The sequence below is a fragment of the Brachionichthys hirsutus genome, chromosome 9 (genome assembly GCF_040956055.1).
Source record: "Brachionichthys hirsutus isolate HB-005 chromosome 9, CSIRO-AGI_Bhir_v1, whole genome shotgun sequence".
Classification (NCBI taxonomy): Eukaryota; Metazoa; Chordata; class Actinopteri; order Lophiiformes; family Brachionichthyidae; genus Brachionichthys; species Brachionichthys hirsutus.
The window spans coordinates 10,094,052-10,120,897 of record NC_090905.1 but is presented as its reverse complement, the minus strand read 5'-3'; the positions used below and the strand labels follow the sequence as shown (position 1 = coordinate 10,120,897).

At 40.9% G+C, this 26,846-nt stretch overlaps 1 protein-coding gene across 1 annotated transcript; it reads right to left on the bottom strand.

Annotated features, from left to right (window-relative positions):
* Positions 1-290: 290 nt before the first annotated feature.
* Positions 291-24,533, bottom strand: pex5la (peroxisomal biogenesis factor 5-like a). The gene is made up of 14 exons (XM_068743109.1): positions 24,420-24,533; positions 19,850-19,961; positions 16,652-16,861; positions 15,896-16,022; positions 15,284-15,377; positions 14,977-15,006; positions 13,918-14,013; positions 8,574-8,690; positions 7,514-7,657; positions 6,028-6,098; positions 4,690-4,908; positions 3,430-3,595; positions 1,275-1,432; positions 291-492 (listed from the first exon to the last, which is right to left on the bottom strand). The coding sequence occupies exons 1-14, from the start codon at positions 24,486-24,488 to the stop codon at positions 291-293; spliced, it is 1,815 nt and encodes a 604-aa protein (XP_068599210.1). The 5' UTR covers positions 24,489-24,533.
* Between the last annotated feature and the right edge of the window lie 2,313 nt (positions 24,534-26,846).

Sequence of the window (26,846 nt, the reverse complement as noted above, 5' to 3'; positions counted from 1 at the left end):
GATGTGTTCTCTAAGGCATTGCTCGTACAATCTTTGACCGTCCTTGTGCTCTTCGGGGAAATCACAAATTGCAGTGGAGATCCATCACAAAACAGTCACTTCGAGCTCTTGGTAGAACCTGTCATCAGACCTGTTCTGAGGAACTCGAACAAAAAAAAAAAAAAAGTGACAAGTCTGATGCTGCAAAATCCTTTGACAAGATAAAACCTACGCTACTGTCTCATTCCGATGGGCCCCCTTTAGGCTTTTGAATATTGCGTACAAATCTATGAGCAGGTGAGTTCCATTCCTCAAACGTCCAGGTTGAATGCCCGCATGAGGAGATCCAGGTCTCCAATATTTGCAGCCTGGAAGAGTTCTGGCTGGTCCATCATGGATAAAGCTATCCTCAGTGCAGCCCAGATGTTTCCAGACATCACCTGGTGGGACTGCTGCTGACTCCGGCTTTTCCTCTGAAGGCTCAAGGCAGTCAGGAAGTTACTGGCAGCCTCTCTAGGGAAGCAGGAATAATATGAATCAGACGTACAGAACTTGCAAGCTGTGGCAGACCAGCAGTGATTATTTGAACTGATTAGGCTTCCTCTTACAGCCTGATTGAATCTGCATTTAAAGGAGGGAGAAATTATGGAGTCACTGCAGACAGTGCGTTAGCTTGTAGGGTTAGAAGGATATCATGCATTGCTCTAGAGCAGGGGCCCCTAATCACCGGGCCATGCACCAGTACCAGTCCGTGAGGCATTTGGTACCGGCATGCATAGGAAGAACATCATTTCCATTGTATTTTTGTGAGTATTGGAGCCTAACAGGTGTTTTATTTTGAAAATTAACCATCTTTTCTCCAACAGAACAATTGCCTGTGAATCTTGTGATGTGATACGTTACTGAAAATATTAAGCCTGCAAACTGGCGAAAATGAGTGAAAAACAAACGTCTTTACAGACCTACTTTACTAAGGGGAAAAGGCCAACTGAGGAGGAAGAAGAGGAGCCGACAACCTCCACGAAAAGAATGCTTCTTTTGACAGACAATACCAGGAGTCAGCCTTGAAATACAGGTTTATAACAGGTGACTCATGCACCAAGTCCGCTCTGCATAAAATGAAGCCTTCAAAACTGCTTCAACACAAAAAGATCAAGGACCCTGGATTAAAAGACAAGAACTTGGAATTAAATAAAAAAATATGTGAACATGAAGGACAGAAGCAATCATTATGGCCACAGTTTTAACAAATGTTCGTCTTGTGGTGAGTAGATATTTTGCCCCAGGTCACTCACCTGTGTGCCCCCAGGTTAATGCAGCTAATCCCCAGGTTGTAGCGTGACCTAATAAACCCTGGCTGCAGCTCCAAGGCTCGCGTGTAGGCCTCCACCGCCTCCTCACTGCGGTCCCCATTCGCCAGCGTGGCCCCAAGTCGGTTCCACAACAGGTAGTCCTTGGAGAGAGTAAAAGTGATATTTGTTACACAGTTACAGTGAAGTTATCTGAAGTGTGTCGTCACATGCTGCCAGCTTTGATAATGTGATTTTTTTCTTCTACAGTTTCTATAGTTTCTACATGAAACCAATAAGTGCAGGGGAAAAAGAGTCTTGCATCTGCAGTGACAGCATGAAAAATATGGTCAAGTTTTTGTTCACAAAGAAATAAGGAGGTGGTCCACAGCGCCATGCTGTGAAGTAATCAATCCAGGTAATGGAAGGAGAACAGCGTTGCATCATACAGAATGTCCTTGCTGTCCTTCCTCACCTGCAGGTAGACGGATACACACAGAGGTCGTGGTCTGGTACAGTCTAGGAGTCCTTGGACTTTGCTTAAGCCTGGCAGCACAATGTAAATGTCTTTTTGTGTTCAGAGGTGTTTTTCAGCAGGGGAGCAGCTATTACCAAGTCAAATTGGGGAGGCTGGATTTAACAGAGGATTGTTCCTTGGGACAGTGCTCGGAGGGCAGACACTGATTTGTATGAAGGTGATGCGGGGATCAAGTTTGCTCCTGTAATTGCATGCATTTATTTATTTTCTCTGTTGTGTTGCTCTATAAAAGCACATTTCTAATTTTAAACGAGTGTGTACTCTCACACTGGTCCACTTGAACTGGAGTGAGAATGTGTGTTCCTACCAGTGGATTTGGCAGCAACTTGCGTCGCACGTTGCCACGACAGTTTGACTCCATCTGTTTGCATGAGCTCTCCATCGATGACTATGTGGCTCCGTATCTCTTGTGTACAAACTGGAGGACTAACTGTCTGCTGTGTGTTTACATACATGTTGTGTCTGAATGATCATGGTTTAAAGGCTTTTGCTTTGTGTTTGTGTGAATGTTTCTTTAAGCAGATCAGATTAGGTGCAGAATGTGCTTCTCAAAGGCCAAATCCATTCACTGTGTAGATTTTTTTTTTTAAAGCACGGTGGCGCAGTGGGTGGAGCTGTTGCCTCACAGCAAGAAAGTCACAGGTTCAGTTCAGTTTGCATGTTCTGTATGACTGGCGGCTTGTGCAGGGTGTACGCCCCCTCTCACCCGTCGACTGCAGTGATACGATCCAGGAGTTCCCTGGATTTCAGATTAGGCATTTAAGAAAGTGAATTTATCATTATGAACTCTGTAGTTAGAGGAATCTTTAATATATTTTATAGCAGCTTTCTTTTTTAAAAAAAAAAAATGGTTTTACATTTGTAAAAAAAGGGGAAAAATAAAAGTTTTGTTATGCAAACAGAACTGAGCTCTCAGTTTAACATTATGAAGGTCTCAACATCAAAAAGCTCATTAGAACTCTAGCTTGTTTACAGTTAGTAATAGGAAAGGCCAGGAGATGCAAATTTCAAAGTGTTCTTAATTTTCTGTTTCTTCAAACCTATTTCCAAAAAGCTATGGTCTACTGTGACCCAGCACTCTGATGATTATTCCAATAATTAATGCCCAGGAAGCAGACCGACGCTAGGATTAGAAGGTGTTTCCTCCGTTTAATGCTATTGATATATGGCATTAACAGGAAGGTTTGAAGGACAAGTATGGAAGTCAAAGAAAAGCCTTTTGAAGTTGATGTGTTTCAGGTTTTTGCAGTCTGTTACATGTGAGACAGTCACTGCTGGTGTAAAATATTAAATCCTAAATACACCTCAGTGACTTTCTTAAAGGTCACTGAGGTGTCATCCAGGCCAAAGGTTTTAAAAGTGTTTTAAAAGTTTAAAAACAACTGGCAGAAAGATGAAGTGTTAAAAAAAGTATTTCTCTCTCTAGTTTAACTCATTATTCGGATTTTTCTTCTTTTTAAATGTAATTTAGAAGATTTGCCTAAATGAGGCTTGAATTAAACAGTGAACCTTTAAATATTACAGCTTTACAATACTTAATTTAATAAGCGATGGTATCACCGTAGCCTGCAATCTCTAATCTACACATTTCCTTGTGTGCATGTGTGTGTGTTTGGCTCCAACCTCTGGCCGCACTGACAGGGCTGTATTGAAGGCGTCCACAGCTTTGTTGAACTCGCCACTGAGGTTATAGAGCACCCCTAGGCCCGTTTGCAAATCTGGGTCGATGTCGTCAGAGTTGTGCTGAACCGCTTCCAGGAAGAGCTCCTTGACCTCTGGTTGCAGGGAGCTGTGGGCGCATACACGAGGATTAGCGCGCCTAGAGGCTGCAGCGCGAGCTCGTCTAAAGATCGCTGTACCACGATGTCCTGCATGCCATGCAAGCCTTTATTCATAGAGGGAGATTGGCAGGAGTGTGAAGGAGCAATATATAAAGAAGGCAATGTGTAAACTGATTTGAGTATAAGAAAGGCCAGTTGTATTTAGTTTATGTTGACTGGTTGAGACAGAAAGTATCTCGATGGCTTAGAATATTTGCCCTTTTTCTATTGAAATGAGAAAACCTATTGAAATATTGTGTATATATTTGCTATTTTTACATTAGCCTGGATCGGTCCAATTCAAAGATTATTACTCCTTTACATCCTTATGCAAGAGCTCCACATCCCCCTAAAGCAGCGAGATGCACAACTTGAGAATGGATGAACTGCTTCAGTAATAATTTGTTCCTTAGCAAAAGTAGGGCTTGTCCTTCATCCTGTCATTTACTTTCCAGGAGGCCTTTCATTACAAAGATAAATGCGAGAGAGAGAGAAAGTGAGTGGGAGGCAACTCGGAGCGTACAAAGCGAGGAATGGGGTAAACAGTGGTAAACAGATACTAAATGGATTGGAGGTCTACATGATGAAGAGCTGCTTCAACTTGGGAGCACAATTAAGCCTTTTCAATCTGATGTACCCAATAGCTTCCTTTTTCTGGCTGGAGATAACTTGGATGGTCTGCCCTCCGCAGAACTAAGAATAATTTGACCAGATGGATATACAGCAAGTGAAATTATACCAATGCCATCTGTGGCTGGTTTTTGCTTCCCTGACAGAGTAATGACAGTTTAAGTAAAGTAAAATAAAATTCTGAAGATCATGCTTCCCATATATTTGTCAACTAATCAATGACTCTGAGCCATCAGATATATGGTTTCAATAGCTGGTTTAAAACTAGAGTTAGCCACAAAGTATTTACTTCTTAAGACCTTTGACATCACTATCATCACCTGCTGTTCCAGATATTGATTAGTGTAATAAAAGCTGTGTTACTCTCATTGTAATTATATATAGCCCTCTTCTCTAACATCAGACATTTGTCTTTTCAGTCTGAATATTCCACCTTTCATGTCTGCCCATATTCGCCACGTGAGACATCCTGCGTTGTGAGTTGGGCGATCCCATCAGGTGAGGCTTGCCCTTCAACAGGTGCTTGTACTTCGGATTGTGTTGCAACCAGCGGAGCAGAGCGTCACAGGCATCGTTTCGCATTCCAGTGTTGGTCAGGCTGACCGCCAGGGCCATGAGTGCTGGGAGGTTGTTTGGGTGGATCTCCAAACACCTGGGTGGAGACCAGGAGGAAGAGACTGTGTAAGGTGTGTGGCATGAACTGGGACAGATTTCACAAAGGGAGCGTCAGGCCGAGTCTGAAGATTTCTGTGTCAGGGTGTGAGGGTGGCACCTCTCCAGCTTTGCATGCTGCCCTCAGCACCAGAGCCAAAGGGTTTACTTTAGATTTGCATTCAGGGAAACAATTCCTTTGATAAATGTCCCAAAGCTAGAGATGGAAGATGTGCCTGCATCATCGGTTATGTCACTGGAGCTACTGCTACTAAGAGCTACGCTGACCTCTGCCAGTGAAAACAGGAGAAATGATGCCAGATTAACAAAATGTTGTTGGATTAGTGAAGAGACTCGAGGAGAAGCCAAAACACGATTTAGCTTGCAGCAAGTTAATTTTCAAGACAGATTTGCTACTGTTGATGTGCCAACTTCCTTAACAACCCCATAATCTCAGACTAAGAATATTATTTCAATCCCTCACTTTTAAGGGATCTAGGTGAAGATTACATAAACCCAATGCATGCAAGGCTGCACTTACTGTGCAAGAGGTTAATCCCCCCCAAGTGCCCACATCCCATCCCACCCTGCCCCACAAGATGCACTGTGTACAGGGTGTAAAAACTGAAATACATTTCTTTCCAGTAATGCTAATACTATACTAGAATAGTACTAATAATAAAGTATTTGGGGAAGTGTTTTTGGTAAAATAAAGTGGTTTGTGTAGGTGCAGTCTTCAGTGGTTTGAGGCATGAAATTGGGCCACATCTCATTGAGGACTGTCTTCATTCCACAGCTCTGTGCAACGTCATTTGGGGTGTCTCTATCTTAGGGATGAAAATCATGGAACATTAGCGTCCATTTTCTGGCTGGTGAAGTAAAAGGGTGACACCATTTTTCTCCAGACAAGAACAAATCTTTACATGGAAATTTTGCTGTTTTGCAGAATAATCTGCTGCCAAAAGGTTCATTGAAAGCTCTGAGGCAAATGTCACACACTGGACTTCAGTTCTTCTTCTACACACATATGGTGTCCTGAGCAGAAACAGCCCCCCCCCCCCCCCCCCCCCCCCGGCTCCACCGAGTCTGAGAGTGACTTTTGATTTTTTTACCTGCTTACCTCTGGAGGGATACAATTGCAGCCTGCTCATTCTCATTTTCAGCCTGTGTGGTTCCCAACACCTGCCACGCCTGCAGGAAAACAAAATACAAGTAACAGGAAACAGGAGGTGAAACCTGGAGTCCATAGATGGAGCATCAGTCAGGTACAATGAGTGGGCTCCAGCACTGGCAGTCAGCAATGCCAGCGCTTCAGACATTTTGACCAAAATAGGAGGTAAAAACTTCCTTTGCACTGAGGTTGATCTCTGTTTAGTCATCAAGACGAAGGCACAAAAGTAAAGCACCCCTTGATCAGCATAAGATGGCAGACGTGATACTACATCTCCCCAAAAAGGAGATTAGGAGATTACTCGTTTTTATTTTTAGTCTGTAAAGCAGGGGTGTCAAACTCATTTTCTCATTATGTTTGCCCTCCGCAGGCCAAATGTAAACCGTAACACAGTAAAAAATGTGTACAATAAAATATTACATTTTGATGTCACTTTTTGAAAAGGTTGTAACTTAAAAATTGTTAGAGATAAAGTGATACTGTAAATGAGAAAAATCATAAGTATGAACCAAAGTTTGTGATGGGAATAAATTAACACATCTAATAATGTGGAAAAGTTCCATTCAAATGCAATCATCACGCAGGAACAAAGGTAATCGATACAAAATCAAAGCAAAACCAAAAAGCCACCACCTTGTCTTGTCATGGACATGAGCAAACCAAAAAACCAACCGAAGTGGGTAAGATAAAGAACATTGCCCGAGTCAATGCCGCGGAAAAGACGTCACTTTCAGGATCAGCACTGGACAGCTCCATATGTAGCCGTATGGAGCTGTCCAGTGGTGTGTTTTTGTCCCCCAGTTTGAAACGAGCGCTGAACGTTTTTCCGATTGATTCAGAGGTCTTCACAGTGGGGCAATAAGCCACTAAGAGTCCTAAGAGGAATTTTGAAATCGTATTAGTTCCGTACACCGTGTGATAATCCTCTCTTCTGAACAACTGGCACATTTCTGTATATTCCAGGCGGTTCTGAGAGTACTTTGTATGACATTTTTCCTCCTTGAACTTGCAAAGTGGTCACTCCTATTGAAACGGGGGGGGGCGACGACACAAAAGGAGGATAAACCTGTGTGATGAGCCATTATTCAGCTCACTGAGCAAAAGGGGATTCTCATCAAGAGTAGGAGCAAGTTGAGCATTTTTGCTCCAGTAAAAAAAAATAAAAAATCGAAATGCCCTCTTCAGGAAATCACTGTCTAAATTAGCTTCACACAGACTTTTGGCAGTGAGGCATTCTTCTGCTGTACGAAATGAAGTCACAACCAGTACTCCAGTCAGGTTGACTGGTACAGCACTGCAAGTTTTAAAGGCTCAGTCTCTTTTGAAAACACAACCCCAGCTGTGAACAGTTGAAAGAAATTACCTAAGAAAAAAAAAAAAAAAATCACATCTGTGTGACAACGTGTGTGATTGTGTGGACCAAGAATAAATTCACCTCTGAATCATGAGGGTCCTGCAGGACAGCTCCTTCAAGCAAAAGCACAGCATTTGGCAAGTCGCCCTCTCGAGACTTCTTTAGTCCCTCTTCAAATGCGTTGGGCAAGTCCTTATAAGGATTATCTGTGTGGAAGTAGTAACCCTGTCAGCAAAAAAGGGGCATGGTTTCAGTCCAGCTTCAATTCTCCACATTCACATGCAAGCCAGAACAACCGCCCTGTGCGCTGGTAATCCTTCCCTATCACGTCAAGCACGGGCGGGGCTTCATCTGTTTGCTTTCTCTTTAAATGTTAAACTTTGCATTTTTCAAAGTGTGATGACCCGGGTGTGCTGACTGCTGCCGAGCGTCGTGACATTGAGGCATCCTTCCTAAGAGAGCTCGGCTGTGGGATCAATCATCAAGCCCAGAACCCTGATATTATATGATTTCCTTATTTAAGACAGTCTTTCGATCTGCTTATTTCACTGCTGATATATCTTCATATACGCCGTCCTCTGAAGCCCACCGACATCTATTTATATCATAAATGGTGAAGCTGCTAAAGGTTGACTGACAGTGGGATTTTTAAAGCTGCTATAACAGCAGAGGTTGTGAGAGAAAAAAATAATTTATAGGTTTATGTGCCTTAATTCAAACTACTAAATGTGCATCTCAGGTGTAACGTGTGCACTAGATAACTGCAGCTGTTTTATCGGCAGTGTTTCGTTGACATAACATTGAAGCAGATCTGAGCTAACGACCTTGATGGTCAGAAGCAACAACACCATTAAGGCTCACTACTAACGTCTGGTTGTTTCCAATGAACTCCCAAAACCCTAAAACGCTCTCCTTGAGGATTTACAGGGTTAAATGAATTACAGTCTAGTTAAATCCTTTCAGCTGGGCTGAGTAGTGTGAAAAGGCTTTGCAAAAATGGTTTTCTCAAATAATTGACTGTATTTTACACATTTATACATTTATATTGTAACTCTACACATGTGTACATTTTAGGCTTCACAGAGACTGCCCATCCACGTCTGAATATCTCTGCGTCTGATTAATCTTTAATGGTAGTGACCTTTTCATGCGGAGAGACGCTGGAGGGAATCTGCGCCAGATCGTTTTCCGTCAACCAGTTCCGCCGAGCAAGCTCCTCCCACTCAGCCTGCATCTTATCCCAGAACTCAGTATCGGACTTCAGACGTAAGAGTGAGAGAATGGGACAAAGGGGAGGGGGGGGGGGGGGGGGGGAAAGAATGATTGATTAATGCACAGTAAAACAGCTCTTCAATCAATGCATTACTTGAAAATGTGGCATCTGTCTCTACAGTTTAGATCCCAGCAATTTAGGCATCAGATGGAAAGACGGAATAGGTGGCCCAACCATGGACATTCAGTACACAGGATTATAACCTACTCCTGCTTTCAAATAAACCAAGAGGTCTTTTGAAATGTTGAAATGTTTCTGTTTAAATTCTCACTCACTTCAAACAAAGAAATCAATGTTAACCATTTCTTTGAGTATTAGGCAAGTGACATTTTAAGTGTTTAAAAATAACCACATCTACTCGTATTTTTCTGTTAATATGAAATTAATATTATCTGTCAAGCCTCATTCCCTGCAGTCCAAATATGGAGGACTGTGATGAAACGAGCAGTACGTTTGAAAGCTGCTGCTAAAACCAACCAAAGGTTTTTTTTCCCACTTCAGCAGGGCAGCTAAAAGTAGAATCACTCCAAATATTTGTCACAGAAAGAAGATTAAAGGTACTTGAAATAAATTGATGAGGTGATTCTTTCTTTACTACAGTCAAAACTATGGTCTAATTCAATCGTGAGCTGATGTTTGGCTGTGCACAGACACAGCCAAACCAGCCACAGGAGACATCTTCATCATCATCATCATCATCTGCCTTGAATCAAACTGTGATTTGGCAGCTCATGTCACAAGTTTTCTCTGCCAAGCTTTAAAGCAGTTTTGTCTTGTCATTAGTCTTTGGTCTAAATCTGACTTCATAATAACCCATCTATGTTTTACTTTCTATTCCATAAACATTTCCTAACAGATAATTTGAGTCCCACCCCCCTTAAACAAATTTACAACTCTGGTTCCCAAAAGGTTATGTTATGTGTGATTCCTGGTGCAAATTCAACTGAATTCAGCAAATAGAAATATTTACTTGATTCTTAATTATTTATCAATATGTCTAAGAAATGTCGAATGGATTGCCATGAAATTTGATAAGCACCATTGACGTTGTTGTAACTTCCTTCTTTTAATATAGTGCCACCATTTGGTCAAAACATCTTTTTGTCTTGACCAAATGGCATCCGAATAACACAACACAGCATTGCACCAGTGAACTGGCGTTTCCAGGGAGGAATGATGCCCAAGAGAGCAAATCTATCTCGTGTAACTCAATAAATCCTCCATAGGCAGAACATCAAAACATGACAAAACATGCCAGCGCTGTGTGTGAAGTGTGTGGTCGAGCCACCACATCAAGCTGCAGGGTCAAAATATTGTAAGAATGAGTGTGCGTCAGTGCGAAAGGCCTTTTCATCTCCACATCCGAGAGGCTTGTGATTGGCACGGAGGCCACAGCATAGTCCCTGACGATGAGAGGTGGAAAGTAATTGTAGGCTGCAGATTCTCAGACAAATTGCCTCAAGGTGAGTTCCTACTTTCAGCTGTGTGAAGAGGAGGTTCTCTACAGACATCCTTACACGAGAGCTGGTGATGTAATTGTTCTAGTAAAATACAAGCCGGCTATGCTGGCTGCTAATTGTGACTGCAAATTTATTGCTTCATGATGCCTAAAATTTTTTTCAAGTGAGTCGCTGGATTTGGATGACTCATATCTTCGTAAATTGTGGTTCAAGAGACTTTAAATTGTTGATGATGATGATGATGCAGGGTCATGATTAGAAAAACATTGCTTATAGAACTGGAATGGAGTACGGATGCATAAACATTTTTAATTGACAGTTTATTGAGAGAATGTTTGGAGATCAGGAAGAAGAACTTGTGTCAGGAAAAAGTAATAAACAGGTAAAGTACAAATACATAAGATTTTGTTTATTGTAAGTACATTCCATAGGTAAATGTCCAACTATCAGCCCTGCAGCAAACTCATTTGTCCAGTGTTGCACACACAATCTTTAAATGTATTCTCATTATTCTCATGTTATATTTACAAAATACACTCTACTGACCTTTTCATTATTTCTCTTCATGCTGTGGGTGTGTATGTGCACTGTGGCCTGTGGCCTGTCAATCATCTCATTATTTGTGTGTCTGACAGTGATTTTTCAACCCCCCCCGACTGCACTGCTGCTGAAAAACATTTCTTATAGAACTGAAATGGAGTACAGATTCATAAACATTTTTCATTTATAGGAAATTCCATCATATTTCTTTGCTATACTGTGAAAAATTGTGTATTTTTACACTGATATTTGTGGTTTAATTACGTGGAACAAGGCAAATACATAGAAAAGTAATTAACTGTGTATCAGTGCTATAATTTCACAAGCTCTAATAGCATATTATTTGAAATGGATTGAATCCAGAGTATTTCCTGCTGCCAAATATGTATCAGTGGTGTTTTTGGAAACTGGACTGGAGGTGGGCTGGGGATTCATTACTAACTTCAGGAATACATTATTTTCAGCATAGATAATCATAGCTCCTATAGAGCATACAAACAGCCTCTGCGGCTGGTGTCAGCCAATTGTAGATAAGTTTATATTTATATTTGTTTGCCTGTAGAATCCAATTAGTGTGATTTCAGTAGTAGTCAAGTAATATATGAAGTGGAAATAAATCTTCTCTGCCAGGAAAATAAGTTGCAAGGTAGTAATTGATGATAGGTCAGCGAAGACAGAAAATAATGCTCTTGAAAATGAATGGAGCAAAGAGTTAATTTAACATAAATAGTAACTTGCAAACTGACCAGGAAAAACTTAATCATGACAGAATGTACTCTTTTGCTCAAAGATTTAGACACGAACAAAAAATGAATATTCTGTTATGAAAGAATTTCCACATGAATTATAGCAGAAAGATAAATGTTGGCCTGTATACAGTTAGTTTAAAGCAGCCATAAAGCTCTTGCTTTGAGCTAAAACAGGAGACTTTCACACACAGAGAGGAAGAAGAGTAACTTTTCTCCGATTCCATTGCTTTTTGAGGTTTATAATATTTCTTGCTATATTTTCATCATTGTTACTATGTTGTGCTCACTCCTGTCTGCATCACTGACTAAATGAACTTCCTAGTTGGGATAATTCGATTACATTTTAATATATATGCTTGCAGCCTTTTGGTAGATGCCAAGGACACCGCTATTCTCACATTTGAAACCTTGCAATGCCTGTGGAGAAAGGTTTATCCTGTGGTCTGCTTAAGGGCACACTGGATGGAAGCTGTTGAGGGAGTCAAGAGCACATTTCTCATTTAGCTACCCCCTATTAAAACCCTATCTGCATCTTTCCAGCAGGTCTGGGGGCCTTTTCACAAGCCGGCACGGCCAACTTCTTGACAACTGTGGCGCCGTGGCAATTTTTCACTAAAACAGAACTGCCACAGAAAGAATGTATTGCAAGATAAAAGTGAACCTGCATAGATGTGTATTCAATCAAACAAGATGCCACACAGTCATGTCTTTACTGCCTCCATGCAAGTGCTTTGTCATGTCCTAACACAAAAACACTGTTCCTTGAAGCAATAATTTACCCTGCAGCTGTTTCACTGGCTCTTTAATAAATGTATTGCATTGTCAGCTCAGAGTAACGGCCATATTCTCATGAGACATGGACAATCACTTACCTACGCTGAAATTATCTCTTCATCGGCCTCTTTGTAAATTAATTCAAAGCCGAGTTCCTTTTCCTAGCCTTTTGCCATTTTATCCTTCCTTTCAAGGATTTTTTTTATTTGTAAAGCAATAAAACCTACATTTTCTCCTCAGCTTGGTAAAATGGATTATATTCCTTGTCTACTCCCTCAGCGGGCCCTAATTTTCTTGCAGTTTGCTGCTTCATCCAATTGAATGTATTGGCAGAAAGGCAGTGTGCTGATTTAACATGCTTATAAGTACAAATGAGCATGCATATGCACAGCTACTTAAAGAGAAATGATCTGATTGTGGGATTTAACACAGGCAGCTGAAGCCAAACTGGCAGACTACTTTCATCAGAGCTCCTCCACAGTGGACATGAGCTCTCAGGCTGCTCGATCGAAGTTAACGTTACCAATCAATGCTCCAAGCGTGTTCAGGAGCATCTAAAAAGCTCGTCACTAACCTGCCCTGTGGCTGTCACTTCCCTGCTATAACTATATGTGGAGGATGTAACTCAATACTAATATGGCAAGACAAACAAAAAATATCCAACTCATTAAATAATAACGAAGATCTGAACTGAAACAATTACTTACATGTTCCCAGACACTTCAAAGAGATGAAGGGCCTTTTATTTTCAAGCAAAAATGCATTTTTCTCAACGCCGCATTAAGTTTCCAATAATTTTCCATGTCATAATCATAGCCCAGCCTCACCCTCCATAATAGCATGGAAACGTCACCCATATTTCACAACTCAACACAGGCAGCGTGTCAAAATGCCATGAAAAGGTAAACCCATATCTAATTACTGTAGCGCCATCGTCCCCTGTGCCCGTGGCATCTGACGTCTGGCTGCAAAATAACTGACCCATTTACTTTTCTGGTGACAGCCAGCTGAGGATCATGAAATGAACTTTAGTGTGTGAATTTCGCATGCACTTTTAAACTATCTGCCGGGACCGCAGTGGGGAGGGGGGGAGGGGGGGGGGGGCACAGCATGACACATGTTAGGGACAATTTGACATGGAAGTAAAAGGACTGAATGAGTCAAACGTCAATCAGCAGGACTCCAGGTAGATGTAGTCACAGCAGTTCCTATACTAATGTTAAAAAATTCTCTTTTTGACAAAATTATAAAGGAAACACATTTCAATATGCTGGAGCAGCAATAACCTAGTCACTCTTGGCACATGTAACTGGTGCTTTTCTGTCCAAACCTTTCTGTAGCAACGGCAGTCACGAGCCTCTCCGAGGTCAGGAGGAGGCGAGGGAGACTCACCATAACCCTCACCCTAACTCAGGACAGATAACGGTGAGATTTAAACTTTATCTGCAGTGCTCTCAAAAATGATGGTTACATTTTAGAAGGGAGCACACTTCACAGACGACAATAGTTAAGAGTTTGTGGTTAACTAAAAAGGCCAAGCACAGTGACTTGCACAAGTAGGGCTAAGGCTTGCTTCATCTAAGAACCTTTGAGCTGACATGGGCGGTGCACAGATCTTGGTAGAAGCCGGCAGTGGAGCCTGCTCCTGTCAGGTGACAGATATCAGGCGCTAAGCAGCGCTCTGCTTACCTCGACAGCAGCCTTGGCTCGCTCAAACTCCTCCTCCAGGGACTGATGTCTGGACAGGAGGGTGCTGCCCCACCGCTGCTCCTTGCTCAGACGAGCCTGTTACACACACAGCACACCCCGCATCATAGATACATGTGCACACAAGAATCCATAGTGTACCACACCACACACACACACACACGCATCACAAATCAGCCGCAGGGAGAACAGAGAGAGTGTGCAGGGTCAGCCGTCTCTGTTTTCTCAGGATTGGGTAAATATCAGCCTTGACAAAGCCTCTGACATGCTTAGGAAGGCCAGCAGAATCACTCCTGTCAGCATCTCGCCCCACCCCTCATCTGACTTTCCACGCTCCTCATCCGGCCCCATCTCAGTTTCAACCCCCTCAACCCTCTTCCCCATTCTCCTGTATCTGCACATGCAATATCAATACGATATATTGCTTCTTAGTTACCAACCAGCAGATTGCTCAACCAATTACACGCATACGTTTTCCATTATTAGATTGCAGTGCCATGATTCCACATTAGCCATAAGGGTCCAATTGTGACACTAAACTAATTATTTCCTGTATCAGTCAGCTACGACATAACACCTAAACAATACAAATGCAGTCTTGTTTATGTTGCAAACACTTCCTCCATCTCAAAAAGTTATCTTTTATCCCAAATCTATTATTTATAAGCGTACAGAAAAGGTGATGTATGTTTAACCTACTTGAGGAGATCAGCACTAATGGGCTCAGAGTGAGGCTGCTGAATAATGCATCAGCTATTAATCAAATAATGGCATCTGGAAACAAGAGACCTTATGCAGGCCTACATAAAGACATCAACTCAGGAGGAAAGCACTTGACATTTGGACCTCGTAGCACCACAAATGAGCAATTTCACTCCCAACAGTACGGATTTCCTAAAAGGTGCCTTTTGGCTTCAATGCAGTGGGTTTTTTTTTGTCTTCTTTGGCCAGATTTTATGAGATGGAGTGATGCTTTTTTTCCTGGTGCAAATGTAGAAGTCTTTCAATGTTACATGAAAGGATGCATATAGGGCGGCTTACATGTCTTCCACTAATATACTGTCTGTTGAGCTGAAATAGAAGAATTGTAGGCATTAGGACAAACCGATGGGTACACAATCACACAACAGCGTATTCTCTTATTAGAAATGTTAGCATTCAGGCTACATTATCATCTATTAACAACTACTAAGTTGCAAGATGACCAATATGGGCTAATCCATTCATAATAAATCAATAATCATGAAACGATTATGAAGGCTTAACCACCAGAAGAGATGTGTGGAACACAGACACTGCAGACATGATGAATACGGCATTCATAAGATGCCGTATGCTGTGCACTTACTTGAGATGCTAGGGCAGACTCTGGCTCGACTTTGGCATTTCCTTCCGAGGAGTTCTTATTTGAAGGCTCTAATTGGCTTTTACAGTCTATGGACCTAAAGAAGAGGAGAAGAGAGGAGCGAGGTTTGTGTGATGCAGACTCAGCTTTATAGGGATGAAATATGTCAAGATTATTTTCAGAATGTAGGAGGAACAGTATTATGAATGGATACACACAGGATCTGTTAGCCAATTTTTCAAGGTTAGGGAATATTGCTGACTTTAAATCCAATCAGACAATAAACAACCGCAATACAAGCTGTAGAAAATGTTGTGGAATAGAATTCAATGTTCAGATAAATATTCTGTCTCACATTTTCTTTTGTCAGGAACACCCATAATAAGCTTGTGTGATGTAAATTGAGTACCGGTAAAGTGACATGTGTTATGAGATGTATACCCCCAGAAATGGTAACCAGCAGTTAACAACACTAGATTCACAATGTGATCCAGACCATCCATTGGGCATAGGATGTAAACGGGGAGGTGTGGAAGTGTCCGATGTAGGTGTGATTTATTTGTCACTGAAAACAAAATCAATGTCGTCCTAATAACTGGAAAGGAGCACACCCACCACAGAAACTCATTCGAAGAATTTTTAGAAGAACGCCGTCTCTCCAACTTCCATTTTCTGTTGCTGTTCCTCTCAGGATTGGGATTCAGCTCTTCCCATTTATCTAGGGGTAAACCATTGGTAACAGTTGTCAGCAGAAAAAATAATCAAAAAATTGTAACACTAGAAAAGCACATGGAGAGTGCAAACCTCCCCCAAGCAGCTCATTCCCACTCCTTGGAAGAGTTAAGATCACAAAGCTGTCTGAAATGGTGTGTTACAAAAAATCCTGAACTTTGAGCAAATTAAAAAGTCGCTCAAAATTCACCTTTCAAGACATGAGAAATGCGGCTATTTTTAAGCTTCGTAAGAAAGCAAAAGAATGAAAAAAAATTATTTTAATCCCGCATTAATAATAATAATTTTATATATAGGGTTTAAATATATATAGACACATACACACACACACATTAACCTTTTCAATTGCAGAATACGACAGTAATTGGCAATTTCCACGTAACATTTTTTTAAGACAATCCTTTTCATTACAGTAAATTGGCTCGATCCTTCTTTGGACTTTCTTTGACATGTTTGAGGCCTGCTCCCTGTGGGATGGTGGGTTATGTGAGGGATGGGTTTAGTGGAAGTTAATTAAATATGCCACCTGCTAGATGGAGATATTATCGTGGACAGGTGGGGGCAAGGAACCGTTGGTTAGTGTGCTACACTGCCCAGAAGCAGAACCAAATGTTATGCATGTGGCTCATGGTCTACCTGAGTCTAGTGAAGCTCTTTCTGGGGATCTCATGCTTGTTCCAGTCTGTTCAATGTCCACCTGGATCAGCTCCGTCTCTTCCGTCCTCTTCTTGTGAGTGTTGTTCTTCTGGCTGTTGCCCCGGAACGAGAGAGAACTCTTCCCGTCTTTGCTGTCTTTCCTTTTGTCGCCAGGTTCACTGAGATCCAGCAGGTCCAGTGATGAAGACAGAACTGTAAGGGTTAAAGCAATTCATCACTGAGTATATTTATTATTATACACTGTAAAGTAGTCTCTATTAATACTAAAAAATAAATTAGCTTGTTCATTAGACCCTTGATTTGTCTAATTGGAGCAACCCACAAAGTTTCTATACGCATTTCCACAGACTTCCTGTCTTTGGTGCAGCGTAAACTCCAACCTACCGATACGTAACATTCCGCTGTTTGATGAAATAATCAGAATATGCTTGTCTTCTATGTCTTGTGCTCTTTAGCTGACAAGTGCAATTACAAATTAAGGGAGACACACTCATGTCTGAATGGTTTTCAGCATCAAAAAGGAAAGACAACCTTCTCATGAAAAGGCAATGATGTCAAAAATGTTTTGCTACCCTCAAGCCTTCTTGAGATGATGAGAAAACAAGTGTTTGTACTCTATATTTGATCTGATGCGTTATATTGTTATTCAGCAGATAATGAGTTGGCCTGCGATCAATGGACTAATAGCGAGCATACCAATGTGAGCATTGAACATTTAATTGAGCAAGAAGGTACCGGGTTCGAGTCCTATCTGTGCGGCATTTGAATGTTCTCCCCGTGTCCGCGTGGGTTTTCTCTGGGTTCTTCAGTCCTCTCAAAACATGTTTTGAGGTTTCCCACCATTTAGGTGAGAATTGGCTACCCCAGATTGTCCGTAGTGTAAGAATGTGTGTGAATGGTTGTCTGTCTCTGTGTGGCCCGGCGATGTGCTGGCGACGCATTTGGGGTGTACCCTGCCTCTGCCCATAGCAAGCTGGGAAGATGAATAAATGAATGGCTTTATTACTATTACTGTTACTTTAGTACTTTTACGATGTCTAGAAACCCACAAGTTGTAAAACTCTTAAGCCTCATATTGAAACAAGGTGGGGGGGGGCACATTTGTCATTGGCCTTCCACTGTTGAGTCTGTCTTTGAACTAGCAAATATGCATCCCTACTTAACTTCAGTTTGAGTGTATTAGTGTGTTTACACTCATGAGTATGTCAAAATGTAGTACACAATGAATACTCAAATCAGATCAGGATATCAGTTGAGGGTGGAATAATGGACACAAAGGGAGGGGAGGGGACTATTCAGGCTTGTGAAAATGATGGCGGAGGAGATGACAGTCACGGCTGAGAACAAGAGCACAACGAATAACTGTAGGTGAATGAGCAGTATTTGTATTTAACAATGATTTTTATCGGAACAGATTCAAGAAACATCACACAGTCATGAACAGTCGTGGGGCGGGGGGGGGGGGGGGGGGTTATGCATGGGAGGTGACGGGTGGGGGTTGATGAGAGCCTCCTCTTGACTAAATGGCTTTCAGCCTTCATCTGTTAATGAGCAGACACGAGAGGGAGCGGCACCGTGCTGTTGAGCATTCTGTCAGCAATCCGAGGTCTCAGTAGGGGCAGCCAGCCGAGGGGCTGGCGGATCTGCTGAGTTCAGACTTTTCTTGATTAAATATAATCATTTAAATAGATGTACAATGTGAATAGCAATAATCTGAAACTGGTACAACAACGATATAACTAACTTATGTTATGATTACCAAAAAAATAAGATGTTATCAAACCTCAAAATTAGACAAAATTAACAGTTTGTGCAAGAGAGAACAAGACCCGGTGTAGATCTGGTTTGGATTAGCATATTATTAGCAGGTAATTAACATTCATCACTGACTTTCTTTACTCGCTCATTCCTATTCAGTGTTACTCAGTGCTGGAGTCTTTAACATTCCACCACAGCGAGAGAGCAGACGCTGAATCACACAAACATAAAACACTCTTCACCTGTATGCGTTTAAAAGGAGGCAGGCAATCAGAGCATCTGGATGAAACTCAATTAAATATGCAGAGAATGTGAAAACTCCCTTAAGAAAGGATTCATGCAAAACCTTCACATCTTTTCACAAAGACAAATCCAACAGTTTTGTTTTTCTTCAAATATCTGAAATCCTTAATTGATTATTTTAGTCAAACATCACTGTCAGTTGGAACAGCGGAAGGCATTGTGGAGGCAGTAGGTGGCAAAATTCCCACAACAGTCCCCCCATACTATGCCCAGCTGAACGAGCACAGTTAGCGGCCCCTTAGGAGATGACACATGTCAGCTGTGCAATCTGGCTCTGCAAACCATCAGTCAGAAGATGGTGCAGCTCAGTGATCAAGGCCTCGTCCATGTGGAAAACAAGATGGCACTTGGCATCTGTTAAACTAAGCCCATTCAATCTGTCAGCACCTACTTTCACCAAGATGATTTGCAAATTTCAGCCATTGCTGTGTTGACAATGTCAGTATGCTGTTTATAGCAATGATGCATTTTCTCATCTAAAATTACGAGAACTAATTGGATTACAAATTTACACAACAGTGAACTGTACTAAAAATCAAGTGTCGTTTTACCGAGAAATGCTAAATGTGTTATTGCCTTTACTGAAATGTAACTCGATATGCTCTCAGTAAACCCGACTTTTGCCAAAGAAATCAAAAATATACTAAATAAAAAAATGTAAATATAATTTAAATACTTTTAAATTGTTGACTGGTCTATTGTTATTAAACTAAACAGAACATATCCTCCATTAGAATTGGTCTTCCAATGATTGGATTTCCGTTGCTGATCCCTTTTAAATTAAGCACTGAAAGTGGATACATGTTTATTATGCAAGGCAGATTGTTGCAAAGTGAATTTTGTGCAGGCAGCCATTCATAAATGTGGTCACATCAAATCAAACTAGTTATAGCAGAAGTCTGAACTGCAGGTAGTCATCAGATAAATTACTCTGCGTTACTATCGATGGCCGTATAAATACATGTTAACTACATTGCAGTGCAAGTGACCTTTACCTCCTTATTACAGGGTAAGTCTACACTTATATTTCAGGCAGTGGCGTGATGATTTTACCTACGTATGTGTGCCTGTTATCAGTTGGCAGAGCATTTTGCCAGTAGAAATACTATTGCACTGTACCAGCTGTGTTGGAGGTCACTGGGCGGGAAAGTCCATCACACTTGGTCTCACAAAGGAAATCGTCAATGGAAGGACTTAGAAGCGGGCGGCTCTCTTGTTGCTCACTCACCAGCTGGAATGACAAGCAGAAAAATTCGGAGTTCATGTGATTCTGAGTTGATTAAGTTGAGTTATGAGTTATTTTAACAGATTTTTGGATCCGTAAAATGGGGGTTTCAGTGTTAAAATGGAATATTTGTTATCATAACCTATTTCAGTGAAATAATCAGCTTATGAGTATTGGATTTCAGACGGCATCGGAGTGTGTATATCAGCTGCTTGTTTCAATGATGCAAGAAATTCTAGTTAAAATCTGTGGATAACATCAGTGTGAAAGCCCGGGATGACCCATGCAGACAATGGGAGAAGATACAAATGCTGCACAGGAAGGAATCAAACCCAGAACCTTCTTACTGTCAGGCAACAGCGCTACCCACTGCGTCACCGTACTGCCAAGTCACCAGTTCATTGCCAATATGTGTTAGCAGCATGTGCACATACTCAATCATCTCAGTACTCATCACTCTTCTTCCTGTAAAATATACTTGTATTATTGGGAGCTGTATTCTTAATTGACCTTAGGTGTGAATGTGAGCGTGAGTGCTGTTTTATGTTCTTGCTACTCTAGTACATCCCGGTATTTATATAATGCACAAAATACTCATACTAAGCAGTTAAAATGCTATAAAAAACATTGAACCTGATATCTGAATGAATAGTACATTCGAGAAGTCATGAAGATGATCAGGCTACTGTGGTGCACCTACTGAGAGAAACACAATGATGTGTCCAAAAAAGCCCATTAAGGCCATTATTGCTTATCTCACCTTCCACACTATGAAAATGGGAATCTCCCTGCTTGTGATGCATTTGTAGACCTGCCAGTGCAGCTGCAGAATAGCAAATAAAATTTCCAGTATATTATCAGCACCCTGAAGCCTTGGTCCTCCTGGTGCAGCTCGCTGTGAGAAATCAACCAATGCTCCATAGCTTGGAGGTGAAAACAGTTTTTTTCCCCCTCTTCCCATGCAGCATGTTTCTAGTACTGGTGACAGAAAATGTGACATTTGCTATTGTTGCACTCCAAGCTGTGCTTGTAATCAGAATAAATGAAGGGCGCTAATCGATTAGTTACCAGCCAAGAATGTTTGTACACAACCTGCAATATGCTTGATATGAGCCATTTTCTCCCCCTTTGCCTCATTATTCTAAAAATAAATACATGGAAAAATATTGATGTGGAAATGCTTCCTTTTGCTTGAGGTTGCACAATTGATGTAGACGCGAACACATTTTGTTGTCGTCTCTCTACCTTCAATGATATGTATATGGTAGAAACAAGTATAATGTCAGTATAATGTGATAGATACGATTTCCAGAAGCTGCCTCTTTTCAAATGACCATGAAGTTGAATCCTCACCTCAGTATTGGTGAGTACATAGCTTGACCCATCCATCCATCCATCCATCCATTCATCCATCCATTCCTCCTTCCTTGCCTGGATGATGACGCCCATCCTTTGCAGGGGAAGATGACCGTGACTTCAGGTACCAACAAATGTTGTGTTTATGACGATAGCTTATCAGCTGATCCAATCCTACCATCTGTCACACACATTGTGAAATGTGCGACAGGGTGTTTCCAGGGGTGTGTCATGCTGGGAAGTGGCGTTTGTGTTTGAAACAGGAACACTCTATCTCGGCCCTGTTTGCATTCAGTCTAACTAATTATAAATATAAATATCTGGCTCTATATTTTATGTTATTTTATCATTCGCAGACAAAGCAGCTGAGAGCAACTCATCCCAGATGTTGTTACTTTTTATTTGGAGGTCAAATCTGAAAGCTCTGACATCCTGCTAAATGTAATTAAGGTCGAGCCAGACAGACAAATGTGACGACATGATAGTGTTATGAATGAAGCTTGAGGAATCTAGCAGAGAGATAGTTGAAATGAGGAGACAGGGAAGAAGATGACACTTACTTTGGTGTAAGGTTTCACATTCCCCACACAAAAGAAAGAAGCACAAACTTTTGCTGCAGGCAAATCTTTGAAAAAAAAAGAAGTATAAAAGTTATATCCAGAAGAAGGGGTCATTACTTTGTGGAGTGAGAGTTTATGCTGCAATGCAAGAATGCTGACCCAGCACAGGTAATTAGTGTTTAAAACAAAGCTTTGGTTCAAGGGAAGTCTCACAGTGTGAAGTAACCTGATTACATCCTCTGCTGCTGCCACCCATGCTTTCCCCCCTAATTTTGGACAAGAGTGACAAATCACAGGATGAGAATACACAGGGGTTGTTTTTGAGGTCACATTTATTTAGTGATTTATACTCGTAAGGAATGTGTAAATGAGTCTGTGTGAAGGCTAGGCCATCATTGAGTACTTTACTCTGGAGTCAAGTCAGAGGCAAATACATTGTTTATTCTTGGCTACAAAAAAACCCTGGAAATAACTCCAATGGACTTTGAAGAAGAAATAAATAATCTCAAAAGGCTGCTGCTGCCTTAATTCAATGATTCATTCATTTTTAATAGAAAATCTACGGAATAATTACACATTTTCTGATAGACTCAGCCTGGGCAGAGAAAGAGGAGGTTGTCATTCATCAAATAAAAATAGCAGCATCAGTCCAGCCAGTTATTATTTACCACACCAAAAACGCTTTTCCCTTTTACACTGTCTGTTTGTAGTCGCCGGGAAAATTATATGGTGTCTCTGGCTAGCTGTGTTAACAGTACCAAGAAACTGACCTTTGTGTATACAGTATATATATTTTAAGGTCCAATTCAAGTATTTCAACTACTTGGATCAAATTTTATATTATTCATCTGTTGACTTTGGGCTCTGGGACAATGCATAATAGTTAATTAGGTTCATAGAGGGAGCCAGATCATTAGAGGCTTCGATAGCATGCTGTTAATTGTTCATTTGTACATTTTACAAGGGCACAAAGGACTGGTGTGGTCATTTCTGTGTGTGTCAGAAGCTTGGCAGCAGCTGCTGCGTATATATATATATATATGTTTATCTTATTGCCTCAGTAACTTCCAACCCATTATCATTATCATTATGATTTCAAATGTATACAACAAATGTTAGCCTTGCAGTATCTTTTTCAAGATATGATGGCAAACACGTTTCCACATTGACGTGTTTCCATTGTCATTATGAGCCTGTTAGATAAATGATGCTTGGGAAGGAGCAATAGCTAATAGCTAATAGCCATAACCACATACAACCCAACTGTAAATAGTCACATTCATATTCATTTATTGCTAAGGTTGCATGTGTACTTTCATTTATTTTTATTTTGCTGTATATTTTATATTCTCTACTTCGATACTCTGTGCTCAATGATGCTGCCGGAACCCTAATTTCCCAGAGGGAGCCTTCCCAAGGGATTAATAAAGTACTCTCTATCTATCTATAATTTTTTTGCAAGTACATTCTCACAGAGATTTTAGCATCTTTCAGAATGAACTATATTTCCTGTCGGTCCTATCTAAATGGTGAAACTGTTAATTTCACTGATTTTGAGCAGACAGATGAGTTGTGACTGTGGAATGAGGATGTGGCTCTTCACCTCTGCTTGCCATGCAAAGGAGGAAACTGCTACGCAGACTATGATCATTGTAGATGTGTTGAAAATCACTGTGTGATTGCCGTTGGGGCCAATTTTCAAGATTCGGATTGAGGCAAAGATTCCATTGTATTTGCCTCATTAAGTCATTCAGAAAATAGAGACAGGAGGTCAGCCACATTCAAGCACATAAATGCATCAGGAGGTTACATTCAAACCCCAATTATAGGTTTAGATGCTTTCCTAATATTGCTCCCTGCTGCATTTGACCATTTTGCTCCTCTTCAGTGCAAAACACCTCAGCTTGTTGTTTGCAACTATTTTAAGGAGTCATCTAGAAAAACATCAGCTAATCATCCTACTATGGCTTGAGTCCAAGAGATGTCTCAGATGTTGCTGTTCCGGGAGGTTGTGCAGCACATAATCTTGTCAGAACTTTGAAGAAGGGGAGGTTGAGGAGGTGATGAATAAAAGGAAACGGTGGCTAAGAAATGTGCACGGAGCTTAAAAAAGTTAAAAGTAAATAAGGATAAAACCCGAAGGCTATATTTTAACCTGGTCAATAGAAGGCGATAAATTGCACGTGAGCCTCTGGTTTATCCCCCATTCGTACTCAGTCCACAATAAATCTCGACTCAAGGAGCGCTGCGAGTCTTTCAGAGGCTAATTTTGAAAAGATAAAAAGTAATGTGTTATGTGAGGCTGCTCTGAGATCATTAGTTAATGTTTGTGTAAGTGTAGCGATGTGACAGGAGGGTTGTATAACCCCACAGAGCAGCTGGAAATGCTCCTGATAAATCCAGTCAGAAGATGCAGTGTGTTACTAACCAGTGGAGGTCAGCTAGTGGGCAGTCACATCTTTGCTGCTAAGACCAATATAGGAGAATGCTTAACTTGGAGGCAAAGGGGGCAAGGGAGTGTGGGGGAGGCTGAAATGGTTCTGCCCACCTTGGTAGTCACTGTGAGGAGGGGCTTCCCTTCTGATGACGCCTTACTTGGTATCTCCTTCAGGACCATGGCAACAGTCTTATCTGCAGCCCTAGAGTCTTTGCCCTACAACAGTGAAATCAACAATGACTTATGTCAGTTGGACAATTCATTTATTTTTGCCCCCGTCCAGGGCATCTTACAGAAGAGACTTTATCTCATGACGATGGAGGCGCCGTGTGCAGCTGTCCACGGCAACACAATATCGACTACAGACATTTCCACAAGACTATGGCAATGAAAAGAGGGTCACTGCACAATGTCGACGGTTGACTGTAGACAGTGATGAGGATGGTTTTCCAAAAGCAGAGCTCATCCAGGGCATATGATGGGAGGACCTCATTACATAGACCAAATCATTCACTACAAGTATGCACAGAGTATGGATATTCATGTCTGCGGCCCAAACAAAATATTCCAGATTTCAGGATTTTTCCTTTCAGGGAGAGTTCCTGGTCTAGTCTGTCTTTTCCGTTAACTGTAATGTGTGGCGTTTATAATAAACTGAGATACGAGTCAGATATTGCCATCAAATCTGTACTAAGGACTTTCAACGGAAACAAGACCGCAAGGGCTTTTTTGAAATGCTCCTCTCAGACAGGATGTTTGACTGTACTTGTACTGTAATACATACTACTGTTTGACTGTACTTGTACTCTAACATTCTATTTAAGAAATATATTCATCATCATCGTCTTCCTTATACAGCAGCTTTGGTCCCTGTAGGGCTAAAAATGAAATAAAAAATTGAATTATCCACAGTTGATGTAAGTGACTCCAACATTATGCAAGTTTGTAGGTGCAGCTATTGCCATAGGACATGCATGTCAAAATCTTGAGAAAGAAATCTATTTACAATATTCCAGCACAATAATTCCCTTAAGCCGATACCTTTACCGGTGTGCTGTTCTACACAAGCAGTCTCATTGGGAAGTCTGCATCAGGAATATTATAGCAAAATTAAAACCAGAAGATTCAGTATGTTCTACGTATGGAGTGTTACTTTTAGGTGTCCGATTTAATAATAGAAATGTTACAAAGGTGCAAACTGAAATGTTCTTGCTGTTTTCATTCATCATATTGTGTTACATGATGCAGTTCATGACAACACCATTAAACTTTGACCTAATGACACGTCCCTATCTCAGTGATTCTGGTTTGGACAGATGACACGTTTACACTAATCGTTCCTGAGTTTCAGTTTAGAGTGGCCTTTTATTGTGTCCAGCTAAAGGCACACCTGTGCAATAATCATGCTGTCTAATCAGCATCTTGATATGCAACACCTGTCAGGTGGATGGATGATCTCGGTAAAGGAGAAGTGCTCACTATCACAGATTTAAACAAGTTTGTGAACCTTTTGTGTACATAGAAGAAGTCTTAGATCTTTGATTTCAACTCGTGAAAAATTGGAGCAAACACGAAGGTAATGCATTTATATTTTTGTTCAATTAGTCGACAGATTTCCTCTACATGATTAATGCCTGACAAAGTATGACAAAAGTGTGTCCTGGCTTGAATCCATAATTGTTTATAATGATAGAATTATTTTCTCAGAACTATTCTCTTTATGCTGACTTTTTCCCACTGTATTACAATAATAGTTTGTTTTTTAGTTTTCTGATATAATGAGAAATGATCCGGCTCTTAAAGCCGAAAGCAGTTAAAAGGCGTATTCTGCTCAAGACACAGTTCTATTTGGGATGCAGTCTAATTTCATATTCTTTAATTGCAATTATTTTAATTTTAATATAATTAGAACTCTGCAAAATAGCATGTAGGATTTAATTATAATCTCTAATAAAAAATTTTTATTCCTTGGTTACCTCACTGTCTCCATAACAAAAGGGCAATTAAGGCTACATAACTAATTAGAGAGATGGGAAGATGCTGCAAACTCGGCCGTTTTTAATTGTCTCTCATACTCAGCGCAGAATAATGTATACAGGAAAATATTAATCACTGCGGCTAGAGGCAATTAGAAGTACTGTAAAGATCTGTCAATAGATTTTGTTGAAATTTTGTGCAATGGTTTAGCCAGAGAGACTTAACTCAGTATTGCAGGATACCAATTATGGAAAATCATCTCCGAAATCCCAACACCCCTGAACTACTGATGATAAACACACGAGTCAAAACTGGGTGCTGGTTTTCTGGGTTAAGGAAGAACACTATACAGTATATCCATATAAAGACATGCCTTCCCATTTTCCCTTTATTCAGTTTTCAGTGACAATCAGCAGGGAAATAGGTTCTCTGAGAGTTTTGTAATTCGTCATCCAGTACTGAAGTTCCGGTTACAATTATTTGGTGCAGGTAGGGATGAGCTTTAAAAGAGACACCACACATACAAGTAACACAATAAGGCCTTTTTTTCAGACTGGACTT